This window comes from Sceloporus undulatus, chromosome 2 (assembly GCF_019175285.1).
Source record: "Sceloporus undulatus isolate JIND9_A2432 ecotype Alabama chromosome 2, SceUnd_v1.1, whole genome shotgun sequence".
Lineage (NCBI taxonomy): Eukaryota > Metazoa > Chordata > Lepidosauria > Squamata > Phrynosomatidae > Sceloporus > Sceloporus undulatus.
This window is the reverse complement of record NC_056523.1, coordinates 302,415,535-302,437,241: the sequence shown is the minus strand read 5'-3', so window position 1 is coordinate 302,437,241 and position 21,707 is coordinate 302,415,535. Positions and strand designations below refer to the sequence as shown.

The 21,707-nt window shown below is 39.8% G+C and overlaps 1 protein-coding gene across 1 annotated transcript in view; it reads left to right on the top strand.

Annotated features, from left to right (window-relative positions):
• ITGA1 (integrin subunit alpha 1) overlaps positions 1-21,707 on the top strand; it is a 94,307-nt gene that overhangs the window by 58,766 nt on the left and 13,834 nt on the right. Inside the window, exons 17-25 of the mRNA XM_042451259.1 lie at positions 191-327; positions 1,530-1,640; positions 2,979-3,064; positions 5,679-5,814; positions 7,422-7,502; positions 12,857-12,933; positions 14,979-15,068; positions 18,845-18,947; positions 20,915-21,028. Of these exons, the coding sequence (XP_042307193.1) occupies positions 191-327; positions 1,530-1,640; positions 2,979-3,064; positions 5,679-5,814; positions 7,422-7,502; positions 12,857-12,933; positions 14,979-15,068; positions 18,845-18,947; positions 20,915-21,028 (935 nt within the window). The remainder of the gene's footprint in view (positions 1-190; positions 328-1,529; positions 1,641-2,978; positions 3,065-5,678; positions 5,815-7,421; positions 7,503-12,856; positions 12,934-14,978; positions 15,069-18,844; positions 18,948-20,914; positions 21,029-21,707) is intronic.

The following is a 21,707-nucleotide window of genomic DNA, read 5'->3' as shown; positions in this document are numbered from 1 at the left end:
GGATAACTCCTTTAAAGTCTAAATTAAAACCTGGCACAGATTCACTATACCACAGACTTCAGCGACATCAGCTGCTACTGATCTGAACCAATTCAAAAAACTGGATAGAAAGTAAGACGAACAGTCTCTATGAGGAATGCTTTTGGAAAAGTTTTCCCAATGCAACCAATCATTCTTGTTTGCTTTTTAGATATCCAGTATTGGATTACACTTGATGCACAAAGAAAGTTGTCCCGAAGTCTTTTCACAGAAACATCTGAAAGGAAGATGCAAAAAAATATCACAGTCAAGGGTTCAGAATGTGTTAAGCACAACTTCTACATGTTGGCAAGTAAATCATATAAAATGGCTATCCTCCCCCTGGCACTTTTTTTACTTGCCATTCCATTTAATTCATGAATGATTTTGGATGTTTCTAAACTGTTTTAGCATGATTATTTTATTTAGTTGTTTTGAAACTTTTCATTTGTATGTATTTTTAACTATTCTCTGTTTTCATCTGTGCAGGGAGGCGCCTTTGGTCCCATGTTGGGAAAAAGGCATGATATAAATTAGGAAATAAATAAATAACCAAACAGCTGTTTTGGGTAGAAATGACCCACTACAAAGAATTTGCACTTATTTTAATGAGAGGAATATCGGCTTATCTCATTGTGTTCTCATCTTGTTGCTGTTGTTCTTCCTTCACTTGAAAATGGCACAGCAGCATTATGTGTTTAATTACATATTGTAGTTTCATAACCTATTTTCTGTTACTGATGTCTGCCTGGGACATGCCACAGTTTGTCCAGGAGGAGTATGGATTCTTCCTGTGTCAGAGGGTATGAAGCTTCATATATTTCTAAGCATCCGCCAGGATCCATAGGACAGTTGCTGTTGATAAATGTGGGGACTTTTCATTCACTTTTTCTCTCTCACACCCTGCTGCCCTCCCACTGAATGCATCTGAGAACACAGAACATGTTCCAGACTGTTATACCACCAAACACCAAGTGCCACTGGAGAAGACACTGTGTTTGCAAATCTTTTCGGGTTTTGCCTTACAGTTACTCTGTTGCTGTGACTGAACAATGTCTTTTAGGAGACAGAATAGACTGTAAACTAGTGAGGAATATACTTCACTTTCAACATGACTAACACAATATGCCCGAAGTTCAGGGTAGGCCAGATGTTTTGGTTTACAACTCCCATCAGGCCTACCAATCATAGCCATTACTAAATATTATGGGAATTGTATTCAAAAACATCTGTCCCAACAGCTTCTACTATTGGAATAAATAAAAAAGAATAGTTGGAGAATGAGTATAATCCATAATATTGAGTATATAATCTACTTAGATCTTTAATCCCAGTCTAGGGTAAGCGTGTCATACTCAGTGTGCTGTTTAGTGTATTTCCTTTTCTATGAATAATATAAAATACAGGCCACTAGCAAACCAATATTTTAAAAACGTGTCTTTTTAAAATTTATTATCACTAGTAAAAAAGGAAAAGTTAGCAGTGATTGCTTTGCTCTTGTTTGCTTCTAGGACAAGCCTGACTTTCGTGATTCTATCAAGATTCTGTTGGAGTTCAATTTTTCTGATCCAGAGAGTGGTCCTATTCTTGACAGTGCTCTGCCCAACTCAGTATATGAATATGTAAGTCACTGCAATGTGGAAAGTGTTATGATACTATTAATCATGTTAATACTTGAGATTCAATTTAACTCACGACTTGCCCCCTGCCCTGTGTTCAATTCTTCCCCTACAGGAAATAATATAATGGGGAGGAGAACTGGGGTGCATGGGGGAGCTTCAGAAGATCTGTTGGGGGCTGGGGGACTGCAAAAGGGCTGTAAAGGCAGCATACAGCCTTCAGGACAAAGGTTCCCAATTGAGAACAGTTTTGCAGAGACTCAGCTGTGTGTAAAAAAAGCCAGGGACCATCTACACATAAACTATCACCCTCCATCTTGCATCAAACTGGAGAAAGACCAAACCATCATCAAACTGCTACAAAAGCCAGGATTCATAAGTGACCCAGTGTTCACCAGGCAGTATCTTGCTTTGTGTACTACAAGATTGATAAAGTTGGTCACTAAAAATATTAAGACAGAACATCTGTGGGTCAGGAAGCTGTCCACAAAAATTTGCCACTTGTACCCCAAAAGCCTTTAGACGATGCAAATGGACATTCCTCTCTCCCCCAGGCCCTGTTTGCATCTCAGGAAATTCTTCCATCAAAAAACTAAAAGTGATTTCTGGTGTAAAACAGACCTGAGGGGTTGCAAATGGTGCAAACGGCCAATCTTGTTCCATAGAGGCTTTTGAGAACTTCCTAACCATGAGGGCTGTTCGACAGTGGAACACACTTCCTTGGAGAGTGGTGTGGTCTCCTTCTTTGGAATTCTTTAAACAGAGGCCAGATGGCTATCTGTCGGAGATGCTTTGATTGAAAGTTCCTGCATGGCAGGGGTTTGGACTCGATGGCCCTTGTGGTTTCTTCCAGCTCTACGATTTTATTGTAGACAATTTCATGGCCAAAAAGCAAAAGAAAAAAAAAAGAAAAAGAAAAGCAGTGGAGGAAGCATGGAAGCTGCAAAAAAGACCTTGTCCATATGTAGCCTATGAACCCCACTTTGCCTACCTCCGGTATAAGATGTCACTACAAATCAGGGCTAGTGGAGTTGGCTTCTCATAGCACAGGATAATAACAGGATATCAAACTCCTGGTGATAGGTTTCACAAATTCCATGGTATACGATGTGATTTCTTGTACTGTCACAATATGAAAATTAAACTATACATTCCACAGATTATTCCACAATAGTTTCTTTTCTAGTATAAGATTGTAAATATTTCATCCTGTAAATACATTATGTTCACAAGCAGTCAGTAAATTACTCCTTCCAAGAGAAGATACAAAAAAGGAGGGGAAAAAGAGATGGGGTTGTACTATGCTAAGCCCTTCTTTTGATGATTAATCATGTCTTGCAGATCCCTTTTACAAAAGATTGTGGAAGCAAGAAGAAATGTATTACTGATCTACAGCTGACTGCCAATGCAACTATAGGAGGAAACAGGTAAGATAAATGAAACTACTTATTTATTTGCCCGTGTATTTAAAATACATTTTTTTTACAAATTTAATATAATACAAATATAGGCCTGGTACATACCACCCTGAAACGGAGAGCTGGAGGTAGCTGGTTTTCCTACAGAGGGACACCACAGCAGCCAAACTGCTCAGCATCCCTCTGCCCCAAAAAGAACCCAGAAAAATTGGGTTCTTCTTGGGATGCCACATGCACATCACAAGTGTGCCATAGGTGCACTCGTGACATAAGTGATGCACAGTGACATCTATATGCTGTGCATTGCTTACATCATGATGGTGGCCCCCATATGGATGGGAGGCTGCCATTATGCCACCACCATGATGTCCTAGGGACTGTGCAGTTAGTGCATAGTGCATCTTAAGAGGCCAGAAGCTGTACCAAAGCTACGCTGAAGTCCTTAGGACTAGAGCATGGCATTGGCATGGCTTCTGACCTCTTTCGACTCATGCATCATTTAAACAGCATACCTCCAAAGTGACCCTGAAGCAGCTTTATTTTGTCCTGTCTGTTCAGGCCCAATAATACCCCATTCTCACAATAAATGTTCACTGCCCACTACAAAAATTGGACTGGAATTAAATGTTCAGCACATGCATAGTTGCTATCAAAAATAGAATCTCCATATGTCTTCTTTTCCTTATAAAGAAGGGCTAAACTGGCTACCTGCAATGCTTGAGACACCTGTATTCTTCAGCAGGGATGGAAATATTTTTTGGTATAATTGCTCTCTCTTCTGGTGTTTTGCTCTCTCTTCTGGTGGAGACAAAATATATATCTTGCCTCAGAAATTCACACATTTGCAAGTCTTGTGATGTATTTCTGAAAACTAAAATATCATGAATTCAGTCATACATTTAAAAAATGCCAACAGATAAAAATATATACAGTTGAAAAATGCACACAGATACATTTTAATCAACCGGTGAAATCTTTTAAATGAATATACAAATGTGTATCAATTAATGACTATATTTTGAGGAGGGTGGGAATATGGAAATTATTTATAAATCTCCATGTAGGGTTTTAACGAAAGTCTTGCAAGCTGCTGTAAAAACAAAAATGGGATGGCAAAACAGTTTGGAGAAAAATAACAAAATTTAGACTAAGTGTTTCTCTCATCCATAGTTCTCAGCATAATTTTGCATAAATTGAGAGAGAAAGTGAGAGGGAAGGGTAAGAGAACAGAGAGCCAAAGAAAATGTAGAAAAAGAAAAAGAAAGGTATGGAAGCCTGAAATGCTGAAAGTGTTATTTCTGGCTCCATCCATCACCAGGATTCTTCCAGACTGGTCTATGAGATATACCTCCTTGGAGGTTTCTGGTTGTTGTTGCCTCCATGTCCACTCACTGAATTGTGTAGCAATTTATTGGTTCTGCACAAGACCTCTTTTAAAAATGGCGGAGTTTGCTGAGATTGCTCATTGTTTGAAGGAAATCTTCTCTCCTCTGAATTTCTTTAAAAATAAAATAAAATAGAGTACAGAGGTGCCACTTCCCTGATATAGTGATGGACTATAGCTCTAACTATGTTGCTTGAAAAGGGGGGGGGGGGAGAGAGAAGGATGCTTTTTTTTCCTGATACAGAATCACAGAGTCATAGAGTTGGAAGAGACCACAAGGACCATCCAGTCCAACCCCCCCCCGCCATGCAAGAACTCTCAATCAATACCCAAGATCTGACCATCCAGCCTCTGCTTAAAGACCTCCAAGGAAGGAGACTCCCCCACTCTCCATATGTCTTGAAAATAATGGATTCCACTTGAAAATGGGGGTGGAATGTTGCAGCTCATGTTGGAATTGCCCACAAATATGAGTCTGCAACAGCAGAAACATGATTAGGATATTTAAAAAAAAACAACAGCAGCAACCAAAAGCTACAGCCACAAATAAGCTCCAGCAGCCTCCTGACACATTTGCCATATCTGGAGGAGCCCTCTGTGGATTTTTCCTGTGTCAATGGCTTTTCTTAGGAAAAAAAATTCTCCAACCTTGATCCTGTCACTGCATCTCAAATTTCTCGGCTTCTGTTCTATTTCACTGTTTGCAAAGATAGGGAAATTCACCAGTTATGATGTTATGTTACATATTATTACATATTACATATTACATGTGTGGAATATTATATATTCTTCAAAGCTAATGCATTGCCAGAAAGAAGAAGGGTAAGGTTAGGACTAAAAATAGGTAAGCTGCTGTTTTTAGAGAAAGCCTATAACATCCTGCATTATGTTATACCCAGCATCAAAAGTAATAGCAATTATGTCATGCCCTTGTTCTAGATCTAGATTGTTCACTAATAAACACTTGCTATATTTTTGAAAGTATACCAGGAGGTACCCAGTCATTTTTATTTACAAACTGCAACTTCTACATGTTCATATTATTTCTACATCCTTCCTCCACCTATCTTTTTGCCTTTTTCTCTTGATCATTCTGGGGGGAAATTCCCCACAAATCTTCTGTATTTCTTTCTATTATACTTTCTTATGCATGTTTCACTATTGTGGAAGCTATAGTTGAGGAGAGGATAAGCCAAAGCTTATTAATTAATTTAAATATTTTTTGTTTATATTTTTCAGTTTTTCACCGTTTATTGTCAAGTTGAACAGCCTCAAGTTCTGGGTACAAATGCTTGTTAGGAATAAAAAAGACAGTGCTTATAATACAAGAGTCGTTGTTCAATATTCTCCCAATATTATTTTTTCTGGGATTGAGGTATGTCTTCCTTCACTATTATCATCTTGGGACAGAGAACTAGCAAAGCGTGAACATTTGCTTAGGTTTGGTTTATGGGCAACCTATGTTCTGTAATAATTGTTTTAGAATCTGGAATTACTGTATAATTAATTTTCACCCATCCTAGATGAACATTGGCCTTTCATTCTATAGTCAGCATGATTTGGGGACAATGTTTGCCTCTCAGACATGTATAGAGCTCCAGAAACCAGAGAAAACATGAAAAAACATACCCACATAAGTGCTTCAGAACTTGATACTACCCCCAAAATCTTAATTTTTCTTGTTTTCCCACACAGTGTCACTTCTTATTTCAGTTTTGAGAGGCACCGCATAGGAAAACAGGATTTGGGCATGCTGTGGAGGGTTATCGGAGGGGATCTGGGGAGAAACTGGTCCCTGCCCCTATGTGTTTGCTCACTCCTGCTTTAAGGAAACTGGCAACTCTTTGCTTCAGCCGGTGTGTGGACTTTGTCATTTGTCATTTTATTACGATTTTCTTGCATGAAAAAGCTTGCATTTTAAAATGCAAAGCATGGTTTTTGTACAAAATAGCTTTTGCCCCAGATTAAGCTACTTATTTATTTGCCCGTGTATTTAAATACACGTGGATAAAAAGCTGACACTTTTTTCAGGATACTATATATCTTCAAGGTGAACTAGAGGGAGAATCAAATATTATTTACAGCTGTATTATATGATATGATTATTTTCTTGGTTAATAATAAATGGTCCCATGCTAAAAAAAAAAAAAAAATGAATTGATTACAGCATGTGCTTTCATGGATGATACCACATTTCAGAAGATGCAAGAAAGCCCATGCTATAATTATTTTTTAGGCTTTTTGATGCCACAGGACTCTGCATTGCTTTTGCTGCAAAACCTAATATGATTACCTCTTGAGAAATTTTTCTTATGGATTTGATGATATGAGGTTCAGCCCATGGGTCCTTTCATACTACACAATGCTAGAACTGGGGCTTCTGCCACACTGCAGATTTAATGCAGTCTGACAGTGCTTTAACTGCCATGGCACAACGCTATGGAGTGCTGGGATTTGTAGCTTGTTCTGTCACCCGATCTCTCTGACAGAGAAGGCTAAAATATCTCACAGAATTATAAATCCCAGAATTCTATTGCTTTGAGCCCTGACAGCTAAAGTGATGTTAAAGTGCATTAATTCTACAGTGCAGATGCACCCTACAATTCTACATTACGATTCTACTTTAACTGCCATGGCAACCTTCTATGGAGTCCTTGCATTTGGAGGATATTATGGTGGGATGGCAGTTAGCATTCTCAGTCAGAGAGTTCTAGTGCCTCATCAAACTATAAATTGCAGGGATCCATAAGACATGCCATGTCAGTAAAGTGGAGCCATAGTGCTATAATTGTGTAGTATGACACAATGTGGGCCAATAAAACTTGTGGCATGATTCTTCGTGATTTTTGCTGATAAAGCCTCCTACAATCTTCCTTAGAAATATGTTGTAGAATGGATACCTTTTCTGTTATCATTACTTTGTTTTTAAACAATTAAATATCACATCAATTTATAGTTTATTTTTTCGTCATTTATGTCCAGAAAATACCAAAAGACAGCTGTGAATCCGGGCATAATATCACTTGCAAAATAGGTTACCCATTCCTATCAACTGGAGAGGAGGTGAGTTGTTGGGACTGAAATTGGTTTGGTTCATTTATATATTTTTTCCATTGCTAGGAAGTGGTGTTATACTAACTTAATAGCTGTGCTTTCCCCCAAAGAAACAGGAGACTACAGTTATATGTGGAGTGAATAAGTGTCTGTCAGAGATCCCATGTTACTGTTGCAAATGCACAATTATCAATACTCTCAACTTGTTGCTGTCTCATTCTTTGTTATACACAATGAGATTTTTCCCCTTTTAATTTTTTTTAACAAAGATGTAATTATGTAGTACAGAGATACTTCCACTGTTGGTATTAAGAACCTAAACAGAAAAGTCTGTAAGAGGGAGAATGGAATGGTGTGTCCTGAATAGGACTGGATAGGACAAGACAAGAGTGGTTTTGTTACAGGTTCCAGTTGTTAGCTAAAATAGGTAACATTGACATCAGAGAACTGGTTGGGATACAGGTAGAATATAAATCCTTGGTATTGTACTAGAAGAAAGGTGAGATATAAACTAACTAACTAACTAACTACAGTGGGCCCTCTCCTTATGCAGGGGACTCGTTCCGGACCCCCCCCCCCCCCGTGTAAGGGAAAATGTGCGTATGCTCGTACCCCATAGGAAACAATGGGGTGTGTGCATGCGGTGGCAATGTGGCACACGCATGCAGGCATGGACACCATTATTTAGATTGTTGTACAGCTTCCGCGTAAGCAGGAAGTCGTGTATAGTGTGCCCACATATGGGGCGGGCACACTGTACAATAAATAAATAGAACAGAGCACTTTTTTTCACCCTGGCTGGGAATTTGTGGAATTGTAGACTGCTAAAATGATAAATGAATGGGTCCTAGAGCAAATCAAGCCTGAAGTCTCCCTAGAAACCAAGATGACTAACTGAGGCTGTCATATTTTGGACGTATCATGAGACAATGTGGCTCACTAGAAAATTCAATAATACTTGCCGTTTATGTTGCAGTAGGAAAAGAGGGAGACTGCACCACAGATGCATTGATTCAAATAAGGAAGGCTGAGTTTGTAAAACCTGATCAGGGATGTTGATGATCAGCTCCCTAAAAGGTGCCTGAATCATAAGGTCACCATAGGTTGAAGTTGACTTGATAGCAAATAGCAACAACAACAGTCTAAAATGGGATGTTTCCAAGTTTTGAGGTGTGTCATGAAAGAACAGATCTCCTGTTTAAGATCACGTGCCAGTAGTGCAATAAAGCAATTAAGAAGAACAACCATCTCTGCTATCCTGCAATCATCAAAAGGATTTTAACTGCCATAATCTGTGAGGACATGAGGGAATTTTTTTTCCCTTTCTGATTGAATATGTCAGCTCTTAGAATCAAATTTTTAAGTGCTGCTGCTTGCTGAAAACACAATGGCTCTCTCCTAGTTTGCTTGAAAGGCTTCCATGAACTTGGAATATAGGAAGTGTCTTTGCAACAGCACTGAACAAAGATTGCAAGATGTTTGCCTTGGACATTCTTTAGAAGGTTTGACTGTGCCAAAATTGGAATCCTAAGAATCACACAACATGTTGAAGTGCATGGGAATATAAACAGTTGTTTTCAGTATGGTCAAAGTACCTGCAAACCACAGATTCTAGACTGCATATTTATTTATTGTTAATCCTGAAGTTAAGAAAGGGTACAGTTACAGAAGTCAGAGGTCCATATATTATCTCCCTTGGGATAATATCAGCAGATGCTTTGTCTCATGCTTCTTTCTGCACTAGGAAGAAAAATGTCTGTGAAGAAACTTGTCCCTGCAAATAGGAGCACAACTTGGATAGTTATTTTTTAAACTAATTTATAACAGGCTGAGTATCCAAAATCCAAAATATTCTAAAAACTAAAACTTTTTTCATGGGTGGCTGAGCTAGTGACGCCTTTGGTTCAATGTACACAAACTTTGTTTCATGCACAAAATCATTGAAAATATGGTATAAAATTACCTTCAGGCTATGTATATAAGGTTATATGAAACATAAATGAATTTTATGTTTAGACTTGGATCTCATCTCCAAGATATCTCTTTATGTATGTCTATGCAAATACAGGTATTTCAAAACAAAATCAAAAATCAAAAATACTTCTGGCCACAGGCATTTCAGATAAGAGATTTTGTTTTGTTTTGAAATACCTGTATTTGCATAGACATACATAAAGAGATATCTTGGAGATGAGATCCATTATCCATTACAGGGTTTAGAAAGTAACTTGTTACGTTGTTCACTGAATTGCTTTTTCGCTACTTTTCTTTTAAAAACTGAATGATGATCTCAGGTTTTGGCCCTGAAACTTCTTCAGGTGCTTTTAAAATGTCCCAGTTGGTCTCTCCTCTTTCCACTTCCCCACTTTGTTCTCAGCTTAGCAGGAGGAAAGGAACTGTGCCCTTCCAATTAGTCTCAGGCAAACGCAAACTGCTGCAGTATATCCTAGTTTGTTTGTTCTTCCTCACTAATAACTTCTGCCAACATGACCACCATCTGATGTTTTTATCTATGAAATGCTGGAGGGTATGGAAATTTTGGAGAATTTTAATCCAAGAGAGTAAGAGGCAGCTACCCCTTTACTGGCAGGATCGGGGCCTTGGCAACCTCACATCATGGCCCCAATCCAGCTTCCAGAGAGGGCAAAAAGAGCTGCAAAAACTGGGTCCTTTTTGTGCCCACCAAGGAGTGCCAAAGCCACGGTGGCGCAGCTTTATGATGCTCCTTCAGTACTGCATCATGTGGATGCAGCACCGGAGGGGTGTCATAATGGTGTGTGTCATGTACTGGCATGCGCCAAAATGGCGCCCAGGGGGCAGGGTTAGGACATCCAGCATGCAGATGCTGCATCCTGACTCCACCCACAGGCCGGCACAAAGTGCCGGTCTGTATTGGGCCTAACTTTTCCAAACTCTACATGGAGCTATGAGACCTCTCTCTGTAATGACACTACATGGGTGTGTTTTGGGGCATTTATGCATTAATATACTTTATAAAAAAAAACCTAGTGAGTTAAATGTTTTCTAAACGCATTCACACAATGTCATGTTCGCTTTGGTCTTCAGTCATAATAACAGCAGGCCACTACTGCAAAAATATTCTCATTTTCTCAGCAACAATATTTTCAAATTCAATGCTGGGAAACTGTGATGACTTGGAACAGGCATGCATCTCTGAGTGATGTCTGGATCCCACAGACATCCCAGAAAAGGAATAAGCAATAATTCCACATCTTGCGCTGCTAACGCTAAAGATAGATATAACTCTTTAGGGACAGTGGGAAGCCAGTGTGAAGTACCCACTAGGTTTAAAAGGCTATGCTTCTCTTCACCCTGTTTTCCTGGAAAGATCATGAGACAGAGACTGACAGCACTTGCTCTTGTAACCTCATATATTGCAACCTTTGTTCTCAGTCATAACATTAACTGTGAAGCTCATTGCTGCTTCTAAAGTGAAATTCCATACTGACTTAGGCTTTTTCATAAACATATGAAAATAAATGATGTGGAATTTCCACTTTATTCCCAGATACTCCTTTGTGACCCTGCTTGGTTCCCTCACCAGTAAATTGGCTAACAGCAAACTTTCCCACAGCTTCTTCTCCAGAGGCGTAGAAGTATCAGACTTCAGCAGTTGGAGCTTCATTCTTCATTGTGCATGAAATATGGCTTTTTGTGGCCCAGATTATCTACTGCTAAATCAACCTAAAAATTTTCCATGCAATAATTTAAAAATGGGAGCATGAGAGTATTTATAATTTACAGCAGATGTTACAGTTTGAAATATCAGAGTGTCTGATCTAAAATATGTGACTATATTACACTAGAGTAATGCTCCCTCCTTCCAGAAGAGGGTTTCACTGTGCAGTCACACTACCTCTCGTTCATTGATGTATGGAAGAAGTCCAGACACTTTGGCCTGATTCTGTTCTGTTGTTAATCCTGACGATTATCCTGACTGGAGTAGACCCCACTAAATCTGTAGGATTTATCTGTGCTAATGCAGACTGAAAGTCAGTGTGGTGTAGTAGTTTGAATACTGGACTAGGGCACTGGGAGACCCGGGTTGGAATCCCCACTTAACCATGGCAACCCATGGGGTGGCCTTGGGCAAGTCACACTCTCAGCCCAAGAAGAAAACAGTAGCAACCCTGTTTCAGCAAATCATGCCAAAAAAACCTGTGATAGGGTCTCCATAAGTCAGAAGTGACTTGAAGGTGCACAACAAAAAGACTGGAGATTAATCAGTAGGATTCAGGCAACACTACAATTTGCTGCCAGCCTATGTTTTCCCATTCTTCTTTCTGTCTTTTTTCTTACCAGAGAAAATCTGTTGAGAAAAAAAAAGTAATAGCTCTGGAAAGCCTTTTAGATGTGAACAGTAGAAGCCCTCTGGCAGTAATTTGTTTCATGTATACACACATATACATTCATGAAAAGCAAGACATGTTCAAGTAAGAGTGGTGTGTCCAAGTGGACATGAAGTCCTAGCTGTTGGACACCCAGTGGAGACTAGGTTTTTTTCCGCACAGCTAAAAAATGTGACTTACATTGCCTGGTTTGAATCCTCTTCCGGGATGCAGCCAGATATTATCACTCACATTTTGCCACCAATGCCACCTCCCACCTAAAACCTGTCTAGAAACCATGCTCAGCTGGCATTTTTTTAGCTGTGCAAAAACTCGTAATTTGGTCAATATACTAAGAATACAAGATACCAAGAATACAGGTACATTGACTAATGGTATTGTATATTGTGGCTATAAATATATATGTCCATATTTGCATTGTCCTTGCTTTATATCTTCTACATTTCTACATGTATTTATTTTTAATAAAATCACTTTCATCTCAGTCTGAATATCAACATTGTATGTAGCAAAGATGTTCCCATTCATGAACTGATTGAATGAGGACATCGAGCCCCTATTTCTTTAAAACAAAATCTTGACAGAAACAGAGAGTTAATAATGCTGGCATAAAGTCATAGCACCCTTAGACAAAGTGTTATTTTTTATTTTTCTTTCAAAACAGCAAGATTTTGTGGTGCATGTCAGGATTTCTCCTGTCTGCATGGGCCTAGGAATGCAGGAAATTATCAACTCAGACCATTAGTCCATTTCAGCCAGTAACTAGCACTGGCTCTTCTAGGTTTTCAGCAGCAGTTTTTCAATCCCTATATAAGAAGTCAGAGATTTAACCAGTGTGCAAAGTGTGTGGCACAAGTCCCTCTTCCAGTTCTCTCACTCACATTTTACTCATGGCATTTTGTTTCCATTTATATTCTTTACTATTTGAAAATTTTATTTCTTTTTTCTTAAAGGCATTGTAATTTTGACACATGTTAAAATCTTTGCATTTAGATTTACTTTGAAATAGCATTCCAGTTCAATGTGTCTTATCTTCTGGAAAATACTACCATTCAGTTTTCTGTAACAAGGTAAGTTTTGTTATATGTATATCTGTATACCTTTAATTTTAAAAAAATCACTATTCAGTTTTGCTTTCTATATTCATAGAATCATACAGTTAGAAGAGACAACAAGGGCCATCCAGCCATGCAGGAACTCACAGTCAAAGCAACCCTAACAGATGGCCATCCAGCTTCTGTTTTACAGTCCACCCTCCCCATATGTGGGGGATCCGTTCCGAACCCCCCGCTTATGGGGAAAAGAGCTTATGCTCAAGCCCCATAGAAAATAATGGAGTGCATGCTTGCGATGGTACACAGGGCGGGCGGCGTGAATATGTGTCCGATTATGTATGCCGGGGTTTGCCTTCTGCATAAGCTCAAAGCTGCAGAAGGCAAGCCCGCCTATGGGGAGGGCTGACTGTATTACTGAATGTGATGCTGTATCTGCCTCAGAATGAAATAAAGTATGTGGCGGTGGTGTAATAATGGCGGTGTCCTGTATACATGGGAGCCACCATTATTATCTAAGTGCCACGCAGCATCCACACATTGTCGCCTGGTGCTTACGTAACAAGTGCGCCAGTGGCACACTTGTTACGCCGCCCCTGCAGCTTTGGGGGGGGGTCCACCGGAGGAGTCTGTACTGTGCCTATATTTTGTATTGGTTAGGAGCTGGTTGAGAGTTAAAGCATTAACTATTTCTGCTGATGGTCTTTTAGCATACTGTCTAGAAATTTTAGTCAAAAAAAGTGACTCAAAAAAACCCTGGGTCAGTTTATACATCGGTCAGTGTAAGTACTGTACCTTAACTTTTATCCAAAAAGAATAAAAAACCCTTCTGTGAGCAGAGTGGTGAAAGACGAGAGTTTAGTCCGTCCTGGTAGAACCTAAAATAAACACCACGACCCCCCCCCCTTCACTCTCTCCATCATGGGGCCATTTCTGGCCATTTTGAATGCCAGGATGGGAAGATGGCATGGGAGTAGTGGCTTTTTGGTGCTTCCCCTCAGAGTTATGCAGAGAGAATAGATGGATAGTGCTTCTAGTTTTCCCAAGGCAGACTAAGCCCTCACCTTTCACCACTATTCAGAGAAGGGGATGGTTCCCTTTTTTTATATGAATGAGCACTCTACCTTAATCTTTAGCAAAAATGGAACCAGCCCTTTCTCTGAGTGGACTAGTGAGAGGTCTTTTTGAGTGCCTGGATGGGAAAATGGCAGTGGCGACTCCCCCCACCTTAGGCAGTGCTGGTTCTTTCTTCTCTTCGCAGAATGACCTTCGACATATCCATGGATCATATCAAAATCCATAATTTTTGTCCCCAAACCTACCCTCAGCGTATACATGAGGTCAACTTATAGATGAGTACAGTGGACCCTTGGTATCCACTGAGGTTTGGTTCCAGGACCCCCTGTGGATACCAAAATCTGTGGACACTCAAGTCATATTAAATACAATGGCTTGAATCTGTGGATAAAAAGTCCATGAATATGGAGGACTAATTGTATGTACATTACGTAAACTTGGTTTCATGCTTGTCCCTTTAAAAAGATTCTCAGAATGGCGTAGTCACACTAATGATGTTCTTCTGTCCCAAAGGGGAAAAGGAATAATTAAATATTTTTCCCCTGGTCCAGTAACTGTGCAGTTTTCAAAGATGTTCTCATAGGAGAAGGAAAGTCTCTCCCTTGACCCATCTATCTCCTGCTCTCAACTCACCAGATATAGCTATGTAGTGGCAGGAGAAGATGAGCATGGATTCCCATCACTACCTATTTTCAGACCTGGCTGGTTCAACCTAACACATTTCCTTAAGACGTACAAGGTAGACTCACGGGGCAGTTTGCCTTTGTATTTGTTCACAAATCTCAGTATGCTGTTTGGTCTCATGATTGCTGTACCTTTATTTGTTAGTCACAGACACCTTGTTTAAATATAAAATACTAAAAAAATGGCAAAATGAATGTGTGCTTTTAAACTTGCATCAGTAAGCAATTCCTTATAACAAAAGTGACCTGTGACTCATGTAGTAGATAAACTCCATAGCTGAACTGTCCACTCTTTCTTTTTAGTGACAGTGATGAACATGATGAGACCCTAGAAGACAACAGAGGAAGTATTGTAATACCCATAAAATATGAAAGTGGATTAATATTCAAAAGGTATCTTTATATGTCTGTCTTAAGATATTTAATGTAAATTTTCTCCTTAATTTGTAGAAAGGAATCATATGCTATATTTAAAGTAAAAAAAATGCAGTATTAAAAGGTGTTTTAACACAGATCAGAAGGATTTAGACTAGTTTTATGCAATTTAATATAGTCATCTTGGAAGGGCTGTAGATTAAGCCACTTTAGGGCTGCTGTAAAGTCAACTAAAATATCCTTAGCACTACAAAATATTCTTAGAACTACTGTGTCTCCAAATATTAGCTAAACTGAAATACTTTATTAATGAGTTGTAGGACTGTCAACCTGGAATAGCCAGGAAATATGACTGAAATCTACTATGCCTTCAGTTGATTATCCCTTCAAAAAAGACCCAAAATTTTCAGCTTTATATAATTTAGGAATCTACATTCTACATGTTTGCACTATACAATATTTTTATTTCAAGCCTATAATTTATTCCAAATAAAGAGCAAAGTAAAGTGAACCTGATCAAACACATATGCCCACTAGCAATACAGCATTTTCCCATTCTTACACATTATAAAAGTTATGGTTCTATATAATACTACTATGGTACAAACATAGATGGAAAACAAAAAACTGCATGCTCATTATGGGTCTGCCCAAATTCAGTGTGTATTTCCAGGGACTTACATGACTCGATATAGAATTAGATAGTGTATTTCTTCAGGATCTATTTTCATGCTTTTGAAATATTGAAATGTTATGAGCCTGCCTCATGGGATCCAGGCTGTTGGAACACTTTCTACAGTAGAGAATTGTGGAAAGTGAGAATCTACATATTGCTGACCAAAGTAGGATTGCCACATATAAAAAGAAGCAACAAATCTTTGATCAAACTATTCATGCAAAAGGAATTGCAGTGGACCCTTGTTATACATTGGGGTTTGGTTCCAAGATCCCCCATGGATAACAAAATTCGTGTATGCTCAAGTCCCATTAAATATAATGACATAGCAGAATGGTGTTCCTTATTTAAAAAGAAATGGAAAATCAAGGTTTGATATTTAAAATTTATATTTTTTTTGAACATTTCCAAACTGTGGATGCTTGAAACCATGTATAAAAAAATCAGTGTATAAGAAGGGCCGACTATAATTTCATTTCCAAGATATCTTTTTTTGGTCTTGTATTAACTTAGAAATATAGGAACCTGCTTTATACTGAAGGAATCCTAGGATTTGTAATTTAGGGCCTCAACAGACTGACGTTATATGCCGGCATGAGGGCAGCATGGGGAGTGTGGCATATACATGCCAGCTACCCCGACTCCACCCCCACACCACCCTACTGACCAGATGGCAGGTGGCATTACACCATGTCTTTAACTCAGCACTTACATGCACTGTGCCAAAGAAACAGTGAAAAGCTGTGGTGGCTAGGGCGGCCTTTACAGCTTCTTTTTGCAGCTTCTTTTTGCACCATGGAAAGGCCACGGCCCCGATCCAGTGAGGAAAGGGGCGGCTGCAGGTCGCTCCAAAGGTGTGGTATGTTGAGCCCCTTAGTACGTTACTTAGAATTCTCTGCTGGAGAGCAGCAGTGCTGTACTTCAGCAGATCATGTAATCCAATAATTGTCACCTTTGACAGGTATTTAGGGGTTCCAGAAAAGATTCTTTCCTGCAGATCCCTTGTATTTCCTAGGCATCTCCTATCCAAGTACAAACTAGGCTTGACTCTACTTAGCTTCTGTGAAATCAGATGACAGATGTTTCCAGGATTGCATGTTGCTATAGCTTTTTCTACAAAATGGTGATACCTTAGCCATCTTTACCTGCTTGAGTTGTTTCCTGGGAGATATAAATGGGTTAGACTGGACTGAAGGAAGTGAGGTTTCAATAGTAGACTGCCTATAGGGAATCCTAGTTTGAAATGTCCCTCAATCTCCCTTCAAGATCTAGCCTGGCTTCTTAATGCATTGAAGCCTGGATATTTTCTTTATCTGGAATGAAAGTACCATACATTAGAGACCTTTGAACCGAGTTAGTATCAACTGAATCAAAACTAGGTTACCACAAAAGTGACTGGGGAATTTCTTAATCAATGGTAGAAACTGATTGATGATGTGATGGCATTCATTTCGTGAATGTTAGATATAACAGATCTTGTGAATGGCAGGTATAACAGATAACCATTTGTAATTTCACATACATTGTCAGCATGGAATGGTCCATTACTGAAGCTGTCATGTAAGGTAACCTATTGTATGTATAATGTCAAGCAAAAATAAGTTATCATACAATGTACATATCTGCCCAAACAAAAATCCTATTTAGTTCAACAGATCTTAATTTTGGACGTAATTCCCACTTAGGTTTAAACCAGATCGTGATTCGACAAGATCTGGTTTAAATCACCAAAGCAATTCGGAAAGGGAGAGCATGGTTTTTGCCAATTTAACCCGCGTCAAAAAGATGTGGATAAAATGGGGTGTTTTTTGGACTGAATCGATTTATTTATAAATAAATCAATTCAGCCCCAGTGGGAACCAGGGCGGATTTAAATCTGCCTTGGTTCCCACTGGCAACCCTCTTTCCTGACCTCTCTGCCCCACCCATCCTGCCCTCCGTCCTCCTGGCCATACCTCCTTCCTTCCTTCCTTCCTTTCTTTCTTTCTCCTTCCCTCCTTCTCTCTGCCTGCCTGCCTGACTACTGGTGGCTTTACGGGGGCCTGGCCACAGTGGCGACAAAAGGTGTCAGAGCTTGCTGGCCCTCTCCTCCAGTCATCGTCCTCTTCCGCCATGGGATCTGTGCCATGGATCCTTCTCTGCTGCCCTACCTCCTTCCCCTTCTCCGCCCTGGTAGGCCTACCTTAGAAGGAGGCCAGGGCGGAAGGAGAGAGGCAGACCAAGAAGATGGCTCCTTCTCCACTGCCCGCCCTGACATGCTCCATCCTTTCAGCCTGCCTTTCTCCTTCTGCCCCGGCCTTCTTCTAAGGTAGGCCTACCTGGATGGAGAAGGGGAAGGAGGCCAGGTAGTGGAGAAGCAAAGATCCCACAGAGGAGGAGGACGATGACTGGAGAAGAGGGCCAGCGAGCCCTGAAAGCCCCCGTGGCCACAGCCACCAGGCCTCCGCAAATCCACCCTGACTTCATAGGACTTCATCAGCAATAATAATAATATTTAAAAATGACATTGCTTAAGCAAGAAATAGGAAGCCCTTTGTGTCATTTGCATTTGAAGGGTCCAGTCCCTTCTGGGTGGGCCCATTCAGTCTGGAGACTCAGAAGGGGTTTTCTGATATCTAATGTCCAAACCAAAATGGCTGTGTGGCCCCATAGTTTATTTCTCTGAGGACTCAAGTCAAATGGAGGAGAAGGTTGATATTTTTTCAGATTCTTACAAAAAGTAATTCTGAAACACACAGATGAGCACATAAGTGTATGTACAGAATCCACTGTTTTGCATTCTGAATGAGACTAGCTTTCTTATGTTCTTTATCCTGAACAGAGAACACCCATTCAGCCAGTAGGATTTACCTATGTATTCACTCATCATTCAGTAATAGATTGAATAGGTCTACTATAGTTGGGACTAAGCAACCGAATGCCAGCCCAAATTGTCAATTGAATTATTAAAACTCTCAGAATACCAATCTCATTTTAGCTTGCACAGTGTTTTTTCAAGCTCATTTCCCTACCCTCTACCTAAAATGTGGGTGCAAATCTTAAAGGTGTATTAGAAGGATTGTTGGATGCTTTGTAAGCTCTCAGTAACCAAATAAATCATTATTGTCTTCTTTTTAAGGGATCCAAGTTCATATCACATCATTATTGCTGCAAATGAACGCACTCCAGAAGTGTTTAATTCCACTGAAAGTATTGGAGATGAAATTAACTTAAACTATTTGGTAAGGAAAAACATGCAGTGTTACTGATTGCTCTGTGCCAGTATAATGGCATTTGCACGGCTCATCACTTCCCTAACCAGCTTTAAGGCTGAGCTGAAAACCATATTGTTTAGGGAAGCATTCTCAGGGAATTTGTGGTTGTCATCTGGCTGTCTGATAATGTTTGATGTGATGTGATCTGCTTTTATAGTTGATGTTTTTAATTTGTCTTTTCTTTTCTACATGGTAATTTTATCTATTCCTCTATTTAATTGTTATTATCTTAGAGTGTACGCCTTGGGCAGGCTTTTATATACCGTATTTTCCGGCGTATTAAACGACTTTTTAACCCCTAAAATCTTTTTGAAAGTTGGGGGGTTGTCTTAATACGCCGGGAAGGCTCCGCTGCTGGTGCGAGGGCCGCTGGCCTTCTCCTCCTCCCCGGCCCCACGGAGCCCAGGAAGGAGCACCGCAGCCTGGCGTGAGGGCCGCTGGCCTTCTCCTCCTCCCAGGCCCCGCGGAGCCTGGGAAGGAGCACCACGGCCTGGCGTGAGGGCCACCTGCCTTGCCCTCCTCCCAGGCCCCCGGGGAGGCTTGGAAGGAGAGCTGCAGCCGGCGTGAGGGCCGCCGGCTTTCTCCTCTTCCCAGGCCCCCCGGGGAGGCTTGGAAGGAGGGCCGCTGCTGGCGTGAGGGCCGCTGGCCTTGCCTTCCTCCAAGGCCCAGCGGAGCCCGGGAAGGAGCGCCATGGCCTGGCACGAGGGCCACCGGCCTTCTCCCTCCTTGGATTTTAAGGAGGGGGTCTTATACAGCGAGTATATCCCAAACTCTATATTTTTACTGGAAAAGTTGGGGGTCGTCTTATATGCCCAGTCGTCTTATATGCCGGAAAATACGGTACTGCTTAATTTTACCGACTTTGTACAGTGCTGTGTATAATTACAGCACTCTAGAAATAAAGTTTAATAATAATAATAATAATAATAATAATAATAATAATAATAATAATAATAATAATACCTATGTTATACAATACTTAAAAGTTTTACAGGGTCATCTTGATTTCTTTTAAGGTGCCAGTGCTCTACATCCAACATTACACTAATGGACATCTACTCACGACAGTGGACCTTTCCCCCTGTATAAGGTTTTATGTGCGCATGCATGCATGCACACATACATTCTGCTAGTGAACACAATTCCAGGATGGACCCAACTATATTTCATTCAGTGTCACATTTCAATCTCATAAACTCCCTGGGCAATGGAGACCTTTACCCAAAGACAACTCCCTTGCGTAAAGTTCCATTTCGTAAAGGAATAAGATGTTAAGTTCATAAACTCCTTGGCTCATCAGAGATCTTTTCAAAAAACAGGCTGCCCTGGAGAGTGGTTATGAAGATACTTCACTAAATTATTCATTCTTGATAAAATAGGTTGTCTCAAAAATTCAAGGCAACCTGTTGAAAATTTGTTGACACCCCCCCCCTCCACCATGAGATTTTTCATCTCCAGCATCAGAACAAGGCAACAATGGCTTTTTTTTTCATGAAGGTTTCTACAATTTGAAATCACTTTTGCCTCTGTACAAAATTAGTGCCTTTTTCTTTTGTGGAGCAAGAGAGGGAGAACAGGCACAGGAGGCCTGCTTGCTTGATTCAAAAGTTACAAACAACCCATCTGATGCTACTAATTTTGAATAGTCTGTGAAATAAGGCAGCATCTATAGTAGTTTAGAAACATGTAATTCTCACAAAAATAATTCTCACAAATGCTGAAACTCCCTTGAAACCAACAGATTGTATCTCACAAATAAGGAGAAAAACTGCAATTTTTCATTCTCATATAGAAAGAGACACATGGGAATTTATATCCTACTATAAAGTAGCTTTATTTCTTGTTAGGCATTTTAGGATGAATGAAGGAGATATTAATAAAGGATGAAGATAACATACCAATAAATAATTATGCTCCATTCTTCTTGTCTTTAGATTGAAAGGGGTGAATATTTTCCAATGCCACAGATTACGTTACAGATCTCATTCCCTCACATGGATTCAGTAAAAAACCCTATTCTCTACTTAACAAAGATATCATACTCAGAGGTAAGTTAGTTATATATTTTAAAATTTACTCTGCTACTTCAAGATAAGCTTTGGTTTTCATATTGTAGAGGACATCTCATTTCATGGTACTCAGCCATTCTGATACCATTCAGATTATTTTGCCTTTTCAATGAATATTTTCTGATCCTTTTTGCAATGTATAATAAATTTTATAATGTAGATTCCCTAACTCCAGTAAAATAATCAAATAAGATTATACAAATTAACTTGGTTACAAATTGGAAACAGAATTTAGTTTCCATGGATGGAAGAGCTAATTCTGTCTCCAGAATGCAGTAGAAATGAGCAGAAGAATGTGTATTCGGTTCAATAATTTCTATTCTTCTGCTCTTTGCACCAAAAGAATTCCACTGGTGAAAGTGATAATTTTTGTAAACATAAAAAACTCCACAAAAACATTTTTATAGCCCCTTACGAAAAAAGAAAACCTCTTTCAGAAGTTGGGAAGCACTTAAACAATGAGGGATGTATTGCTGGGGCAGAAGGGAGAAGCAGTCAAAAATGACCTCTTTGCTGCCTTTTCACCTGCAGAGATGTTCTAAGTGGGACTCCAGTTGAGGGATGTTTCTTTAATGCCAGCAGAAAACCCTTCTGGAACAAATCTTCTGAACCTTTGTTGTTGTGCCCTGGAATGACCGAGTTGGTCAGTGTGGTCTGA